General features: G+C 44.2%; 1 protein-coding gene across 1 annotated transcript in view; it reads right to left on the reverse strand.

Annotated features, from left to right (window-relative positions):
• The window catches only part of Nme1 (NME/NM23 nucleoside diphosphate kinase 1), a 10,271-nt gene extending 3,224 nt beyond the window's left edge, over window positions 1–7,047 (reverse strand). Inside the window, exons 1-3 of the mRNA XM_031353317.1 lie at window positions 6,915–7,047; window positions 4,499–4,628; window positions 1,476–1,577 (exon numbers count right to left, since the gene is read on the reverse strand). Of these exons, the coding sequence (XP_031209177.1) occupies window positions 1,476–1,577; window positions 4,499–4,624 (228 nt within the window). The 5' untranslated portion in view covers window positions 4,625–4,628; window positions 6,915–7,047. The remainder of the gene's footprint in view (window positions 1–1,475; window positions 1,578–4,498; window positions 4,629–6,914) is intronic.
• Between the last annotated feature and the right edge of the window lie 2,300 nt (window positions 7,048–9,347).

Genomic DNA, 9,347 nt, shown 5'->3' on the forward strand with positions numbered 1-9,347 from the left:
GCCTTGAACTCAGAAATCCACCTGCCTCTGCCTCCCAAGTGCTGGGATTAAAGGTGTGTGCCACCCCTGCCCAGCTGAACTTTGGACACCGCTGAGACTGATGGGGACTTTCGAGGTTGGACTGAATGCATTTTTGCATTAAGACAGAGCTTCAAATCTATGGGGCCAGAAAGTGCAATGTGATAGTTTGAATAAAAATGGCCCTAAAGGCTTATATATATTTGAATGCTTAATCACCACGGAGTGGCACTTCTTATGAAGAATTAGTAGATATGGCCTTGTTGGAAGAAATGTGTCACCTGGGGTGAGCTTTGAATTTTAAAAGCCCAAGCCAGGCCCAATGGCTCCTTTCTCCTGGGGCCTTCAGATCTGGATGTAGAACTCTCAATTTCTCCAAGCCCATGTTTGCCTGCATGCAGACACGCATGCCCGCCATGCTGATAACAGACTAAACCACTGAAACTGTACGCAGGCTCTAATTACATGCTTTCTTTTCTAAGAGCTGCCTTGGCCATGGTGCTTTTTCACAGCAATAGAACAGTGACTAAGACTGACCCTGTCTCAAAAAACCAAAACAAATAAATAAAATGCTAAATATGGTACTCCCAAACCTTTCCAGCCCTGGCAACATAATAGCATAGTCCTGACATCATGTGATCCCTGAGCACTTTTCACCTCATCCTCCTCCTCACCATCCATCCATCCCAACCTTCTTTCTGTACTTTAAAAAGCAAAGATGTGTCTGGTGCAGTTATCCCAATACACTCTAAGTGGAAGAATCAAAAGCTCCAAGCCAGCCTGGAGTACCTGTTGCCAGCCTAAGCTACACAGTGAATCCCAAGGCTGGTCTCCCTATTAAGACTCTGTCTCAGTAAATCATTTTTAGAAAGAGTGAATGAAAACAGGTACCTATTTTGTCTCAAAAATGTAGCTAAAATATCTAGGAAGGAGCTTGACATAGATATAGCAAGCTCATTCCTGAATAAGTCAATGCTTCTCAACCTTCCCCAGGCTGCAACCCTTTAAAATACAGTTCCTCATATGGTGGTGAGCTCCAACTCTAAAATTATTTTTGTTGCTACCTCATAACTGTAATTTTGCTATTATGAATTGTAATATAAGTATCTGTGTTTTCTAATCATCTTAGGTGATCCTGTAAAAGTATCATTCGACCCCAAAGGGGTCTTAACCCACAGGTTGAAAACGAATGAACTAATATTGAAATAAACCAAGTTCCCCATGTTCCATGGGAATTCAGTCTCTCCTGATTTCTCTCAGTCCTGGCTCTTCAGCTTGGCAAGCAAATGTACATTTTCTTTGGTAGGTGAGACAGCCAGTTCTCGTCCTAACTGGTTATCCCACCAGCCTGTTTCCTGTACAATAAAGGGGACCTGGCACCCAAACAGGAAATGCAACACTTGCTCTGCTCTACTCCCAAATGAGTCATTTCATCTACATCCCACAGACTCACTCACCATAGCAACCACTGGTCCTGAGTGCATGTAATTCACCAGGCCAGTAAAGAAGGGGCGGTCCTTCAGGTCAGTGTAGTGCTCCTTGAGAAGGTCCTCTGAAGCCTGTTACAGAACACATGGTGAGAGCTGGCCCCAGGCCCCAAAGAACCCCAAGGCTGGTCTCTTCCCAGTATCCCTCATGCTGCTCAAAGCACGAGCTCCCAGCTAGTTGATCAGATATAACCAGATTCATCCCCGACATCACAAGAGGGGAAGAGTGATAGCCACAAAGCACTTCTGAATTCCTAATGCAGCAGAATAAAATAACTTGGAGTTGAATCCAACCAACTGAGCGCAGCACCGCACCTGCATTCCCAGCACTGGGAAGACAAACATGGGTCTCAAAACCATAGTCTATTGCCCTATCCTTCAGCCACCTGTTGGGCATCACTTGCCAAAGCAAACCTGCACAAAACAGGGATACAGTCCGACCCTGCCTATTCTACAGGAGGCTGGGAGAAGTACCAGCTAACACACACACACACACACACACACACACACACACACACACACACACACGCGCGCGCGACTTTCCTGTGACACTCAATCCTGTTACCTGGTTCCATTAACCTGTAGCCTACAAGATTGAGCATACTTTATTGGGGTGGGGAAAGCTCAGGCTTCCCTCTGCTTCTCAAGTCCACTGCTGATGGAGCAACCCTTTAGAGACATGGCAGATATCTCTTCTTCCATTCCTCATCAAACCCATATCCTCAACAGAAACGGGAGGGTAAGAGAGAAAAATGTTCTTATGGGCCAGAAAGACTCAAGTTACCAGATGCATTATCTGACCTCCTTAAGCCTCGGTTTCCTCCTCACAACTGTGAGGACAAGAATCAGTACCTCTCGGAGCTGTCATGAGAGATGGAGAGGAAAACACGTACTTGCCATAGACTCTTGTTCTTGATGAATGACTGGATCACTTCATTGTACCTCCAGGACCTAATTTACTTTGCAAGCCCACATCTGGCTTTCATTATGCCACCATGTTCTCCCTCAGCATTGGCAATAGTCTACTCCTCATACTAACATCACGTAAGGCTGAAGAGATGGCTCAGGGGGCTGCTCTTGCAGAGGTCCCAAGTATGGCTCCCAGCACACATGTCAGATGTCTCACAACTTATTACCCCTGGGGTTCTGGTACCATTTTCTTTTCTTTTTTTTTCTTTTTTTTTTTTTTTTGGTTTTTTTTGTTTTTGTTTTTTTCAAGACAGGGTTTCTCTGTATATCCCTGGCTGTCCTGGAACTCACTCTGTAGACCAGGCTGGCCTCAAACTCAGAAATCCACCTGCCTCTGCCTCCCAAGTACTGGGATTAAAGGCGTGCGCCACAACCGCCCAGCCATTGGTACCATTTTCTGATCACATCTATACATACACGGTGCACATTACAACAGACAGGTGCACAGACATACACGTTAATACAATTTTTAAAATTTTATGAGTGTTCTGCTGTATGTACACCTGCAAGCCAGAAGAGGGCATCAGATCCCTTTATAAATAGTCATAAACCACTATATGGGCAGAGGAAATTGAACTCAGGACCTCTGGAAGAGCACCCAAATACTCTTAACGGCTGACTCATCCCTGCAGCCCCTAAATACAAATAAAAAAAAAAAAAAACAACACTGCATCTGGGCATGGTGGTGTAGCCTTTAATCCTGACACTCTAAAGGCCGGGCAGAGGCAGCTCTCTGCGTTTGTAGCCAGCCTGGTCTACAGAGCAGGTTCCAAGCTAGCCAGGGCTATACATAAAAACAACAGGAAAATGGTAATACTACTACTAATAATAACAAGAACAACAAGAACAACGTGAGAGCTGGCTGGAAAGATGGCTCAGTGGTTAAGAGCACTGACTGCTCTTCCAGGGGTCCTAAGTTCAATTCCCAGCAACCACATGGTGGCTCACAACCATCTGTAATAGGATCCGATGCCCTCTTCTGGTGTGTCTGAAGACAGCTGCAGTGTACTCATATAAATAAAAAATAAATAAATCTTTAAAAATAAAAATAAAAGCTGGGTGGTGGTGGCGCACGCCTTTAATCCCAGCACTTGGGAGGCAGAGGCAGGAGGATTTCTGAGTTTGAGGCCAGCCTGGTCTACAGAGTGAGTTCCAGGACAGCCAGGGCTACACAGAGAAACCCTGTCTCGAAAAAAACAAAATAAATAAATAAATAAATAAATAATAATTTTAAAAAGAATAACAATTCAATATCGCACATCAAATTTAAAAGGTACAAGGAACTAAACTGTATTACTTTAATGGGAAAAAAAATATTATCCCCCAGTATATTTGCATTCACATTTAGAATTAGAATTCACACTTGATAGACTTGTCTGAAGAAGGGTTCCTGGTCAGTCAATCTTTGGTACTTACTGGAATACTGTTGTCTGAGTAGGCGGTGTGCACAGCATCACACCACCTAGGATAATTAGGAAGGATCCTAAGAGTTCCAGACCAGTTGTGGCAAATATGTATGTATAGATTTCATAGGTATGTTAGAATTGTTTCTCTTCTCTGTTCTGTCAGAAGCACCCCACAAGCAAAACTGCAGATTCCGCCCCCAAAGCCCACGGTACCCATGCCTGACTCATGTTAGGCACTATCAGATAATAATTAGTAAAGCAAAGCCTTTCTTCCTGACAACTTACTTCAAGGGTGGAGTGTAGGAGTTAGAAGGATGGTCTCTAAAATTATCTGCTTAGGAGGCTAAAGATCCAGAGCTCTAAAACACCCAGAGCTGAGTCAGAAATTACAGCTCTGAGGTATTATGAGGGACTTCAGGCTGTTCAGGGAAAGAGAAGCTATTTTTGAAAGCCCTAAATGACTTGGTTGTTCTCAGCCAGCCTGCTTAGTCACTGAGAGGGTCTCAGGCTGATACCCTACCGTGGAGTCGTTTAGACAAGAGATAAGACAAACACAGAAGCTACTCTGCCATGTTCCACTGCGCTCCAAAGATTCAAAACAGGGAGAAGTCCACTCACCTGCAGAAATTTCAAACCAACAAGATGGAATCCCTTCTGCTCGAATCGCTTGATGATCTCTCCCACCAGCCCACGCTGGACCCCATCAGGCTTGATAGCAATGAAGGTGCGCTCACTGTTGGCCATGGTCCTGCGACAGGCAAGCAGGGAAATGAAACAGGGCTGAAAAGATTCTCATCACGATCCTTTTCAAGAGGATTACTCCCATAAAACTGGCTTTCATCTATTATGTCTAACCTAAATCTCTCTAGTAAAATCCCAATCCCTACCCAATGCATTCACCAATGAATTAATATCCTGAAGTGGGGAAAGGGTTCAAAAATAGAAACTGTAATGTCTATTCCATTTGATTTAGTAACCTCCTATTGAGCTTCTACTGTGACGGAACTAAAGAGATGTAAAACTAAAATCTACACACACCAAAAAGACAGCACTTTTTTCAGTAATACTAATTAGGGGAAGCTGCACTGGTGTGATTTTCCTAGGGAAAGTTACACCTGGAACAAGACAGCCTGACCTACAGCATTAAGCAAGCCAGCAAGAGTTTTAGAGAATATGTCATGACAACCATCTTTGTTTTTCACGAAGAATGAGATTTCCCAGCCCTATGTAATTTGGGGCATTATCTTAGGATGTAATGAGAAAAAACAAGCCTGAGGATACATGATACATGCCAGTAATTCCATCCCTAGGAAGGCTAAGGCAAAAGGACAAAAAAAAAAAAGTCAGGCCAGCCTGGGCAACGTAAGACCCTGACTCAACCTGGTCTACGGAGTGAATTCCAGGACAGCCAGGGCTACACAGAGAAACCCTGTCTCGAAAAAAACAAAAAACAAACAAACAAACAAAAAAAAACCTGATACAAAAAAGAAGAAGGAAAAGAAGAAGAAGAAGAAGAAGAAGAAGAAGAAGAAGAAGAAGAAGAAGAAGAAGAAGAAGAAGAAGAAGAAGAAGAAAAGAAAGAAAAAATTGGAAAAACAAACAGTGACTATGTTCCATCATAGATTGGGGAGGGACTCAGAAGGCCCGAGGCGTTATCCCAGCCTTGGGAGCTATAGGCAATTAATGGTTGAGCGGGTGGGGAATGATTTTCTTCAGTGGTGTAGCCATAGGTAAACTGTCCATACCACAGCAAATAATTCCTCTATCCATCAAGCAAGCAACTCCAATTAAACTCATTGAAACACACACACACACACACACACACAGACACACACACGAGCCAAAAAAAATATAAGACATGAAAGTAGGAGGGAATTTGTTGGAAGAATTCAGGCTAGATGAGACAGTATAAGGGGATAGGGGGGGTTGAAATGACTAAATATATCACATACATTTAGAAAATTGTCAGAGAATAAAAAGATAAAAACTTGAAAGTACATTATGTAAGGCTAGCAATTAACATTTATTAACCTATGTATTATAGGAAAGGGGCAATGAGTATTGTGACTAACCAATGAACTGTGGATTATGAGAGAAGCACAGCACAATACCTAACATGGGACATCGTCCAGGAAGGAAGACACCTGGAGAGCATCCATTCTAGAATGTTCCATTTCCAGGGAACACTGTCTCACAAGATGAAAGGAGACTCCACCTTGAAAGACAATACCTAAAAGGATAGCAACACCAGGTCCTGGCTCTGTCTTTCTAAACTTGGGTTAACCTCTAGTTTTATACCTTAAGAATGAGATCTGAGCCAGCTAGATGGCTCAGCAGACCCTGAGTTGTACCACAAGCATGAGTCTGATCCCACGAACCCACTTCACAAAATGATCTTCTGGTGTTCACATGTGAGCTAAGGCATGCGTGAACAAGAGCACACAAATAATAATAAATAACCTTTTAATGATCATTTTTGTTCGTGTCTTCCTCTCCCTCCCACCTCCCCGGTCCGTAACCTGCATAGTTGATCTAAGCCAGTACACCTATCTTTGATAATCAAACCACAGGGCCTTGAGGTCAACAGGAGCAAAGAGCATGCCTTAAATGGCAATCGCGCCTTCCAAAAAGAGAAAGACAGAACCCACAGACTAGCAGGAGAATGTCTGAAGGGACGTGGAGCATTGATTACTAAGAAATGGCTGAAACAACACACACACACACACACACACACACACACACACAGAGTCATTCATTCAGCAAGCACCGCCGGAGTACCGACTCTGTACTCCCAACAGCGGACTGGAAAGAGAATAAGGCACAGCCCTGCTGCGCAGCCTAGCAGGAACTGCAGCCACGGACAAAGGCGAGCCCACGTGGCGCGTCAACCGGACAGGTCTGTACCTGTCCACAGCCTGCCATCTCCCTCAACACCTCTTGGAGAGTGCACCCTTTCTTTAACGCCCACCTCCGTCTCCATTCACCTAGACCCTCAACTTGTCGCCTTCCCCCTCAGCACCCGGACCCCTCTCACCCCTTCAGATGACAAGTCTTTCACTCCCGCTGCGAATGCCCGCACCGGAAACGCGCCCGGGTCTCACGTGGTTCCCCGCAGCTACTCGCTCGGAACCTTTTCGTACAGTTCCTACTCAGGGGAGCCCTTTTGGCGGTACACCGCCGGTCCCCGTTTCCTCTGGGGAGTAGGACGTCATTCTAGGGAGCACTCCCCCAGTGTTTAACTTCCGACACTGGGTGTGGTGTTTGGATTCCCCCTCCCCGCCACCCCACCCCCGCCTGGCGGCCATCTTTTGTTTCCCCTACCGCCGTGTGACTCACTTCCTCCGTTCCCGAGAAAATTTGGTTTCCCGAGAGGTGGCGCTCACACTGCGTGAAGTCACAGGTAGAGCTTCAGCAGCTGCGTCATTCCACCTTCCCTTCGTCCTGTCAAGCCACAAATGTACTGAACACTATGTGCCCGGCAGGCAGTTTTCTAGAGCCTAGGGTTGAAGGCAGTAAGCTTACTTGGGGCTTGCTGGTAGGACTGAGAATTGCGACAATAAAAGAAAATTGATAGTGAATACACAGTGCAAGTGCTGTGAAGAATGAACAGAGCAGAGGAAAAAACAAGGTTGGGAAATCTCTGCAGAAGTGATAATCAAATAGACCTACATGAAGGGAGGGAGCCTATTATTATCTGAGAGCCAAGAATTATAGTGCATACCTGATGGTAGGAAAGAAGGAGGAGGGTTTTATCATTGTTGTTATTGTTGTATGTAGGGTCTCATTATGTAAACCTGACTTTCCTGGAACTCACTATGTAGACCAGGCTGGCCATGACCTCGCAAAGATTCCCTCTGGGTCTGCCTCCTGAGTGCTGGGATTAAAGGCGTGAGCAGCCACAACAGGCATTATTTATTTATTTATTTATTAAGATTTATTTATTTTATGTATGAGTGCTCTATCTGCATTTACAACTGCAGGCCAGAAGAAGGCATCAGATCCCATTATAGATGGTTGTGAGCCACCATGTGGTTGCTAGGAATTGAACTCAGGATCCTGGAAAAGCAGACAGTGCCCTTCACCATTGAACCATCTCTCCAGTCTCTTATTATTTATTTAATAAATACATGGGTGTACATGGGTATGTCTATGTATGAAGTGGTCAGTTCCTCTGAAACTGGAGTTACCAACAGTTGCAAGTGATCTGCTGTGAGTGCTAGGAACAGAACTTGAGTCCTCTGCAAAAATAGCATGTGCCCTCCAGCCACAGGACCAGCTCTCTAGCCCAGATGATTTGTTTGTTTGTTTTTTGTTTTTTGTCTTTTGTTTTTAATGAAATGGAGGGACTGGGGTGTTGGTCAATGAGAAGGGCCTTGCCTTGATGGATTCACAGCACTGGAGAAGCCTGAAGTAGAATCATCAAGACTTACAGGCCACCTGGATGACATAGAAAGAATATATCTCTCAAAAAACAAACTCTTGGGAGCACAAAGCAGGCTGAACAGCTCTGTGATTTCAAGGCAAGCCTGATCTATATAGTGAATTCCAGTCTAGCACAACAGAGTAAAAAATATCTCAAACAAAACAAAACAAAACAAAAAAAGAGTCAAACACACATAGTCTAATTACAAAATGGGCAAAAGACAAGAATAGATACTTCACTTCACAGGCAGAATATGCAGATGACTGAGAAAAGGAGGAAAGCTTGCCATAGCTCAGTGGATAGAATGTTTGCTCAGCGTGCACAGAGCCTTGGGTTCAATCCCCAATAGTTCCTAGAGTGGGTATAGTTTCACAGTCCTGTAATCCCAGCACATCCAAGGTAGGAAAAGTCAAAAGTTCAAGGTCATCCTAAGCTACACAGAAAGTTTGATGTCTGCTTAGACTGTAAAGAACCTGACTTGGTAGCTCATACCTGTACTCCCAGAGCCTTCAGGGCTGAAGAACAGATCACCTTGAATTCAAGACCAGTTTTGCTTATGTATGGGTTTCCAGACTATGCATGCAAGTGCATGAGCACACACACACAAACTTTTAATATCATTAGCCATTAGAGAAATATGAATTAAATCCATGATGAGATATCAGTACACTTATAAGGACAGTAAAGTAAAATATAGCAACTGCTTTCAGCTTTTGGGAAGCTAAATCAAGAGCTAAAAGTTTGAGGTCAGCCTGAACTACAGCAGCAAGACCTTGCCTTAAAGCTGAGTATGCTAAAAGCAGGGAAATCAAGAGCTCAAGGTCATCCTATGCTACTTAACGAATTTGAAATCAATCACCTTGGATTACATAGCACCCTATCTTTAAAAATAAATTTTTTAAAAAGGAGGGGCCAGTAATGATAAGACTAATTTTTTTTTTTAAGACAGGGTTTCTCTGTGTAGCCCTGGCTGTCCTGGAACTCACTCTGTAGACCAGGCTGGCCTCGAACTCAGAAATCCACCTGCCTCTGCCTCCCAAGTGC

This window comes from Mastomys coucha, unplaced genomic scaffold (assembly GCF_008632895.1).
Source record: "Mastomys coucha isolate ucsf_1 unplaced genomic scaffold, UCSF_Mcou_1 pScaffold5, whole genome shotgun sequence".
NCBI classification, from domain to species: domain Eukaryota; kingdom Metazoa; phylum Chordata; class Mammalia; order Rodentia; family Muridae; genus Mastomys; species Mastomys coucha.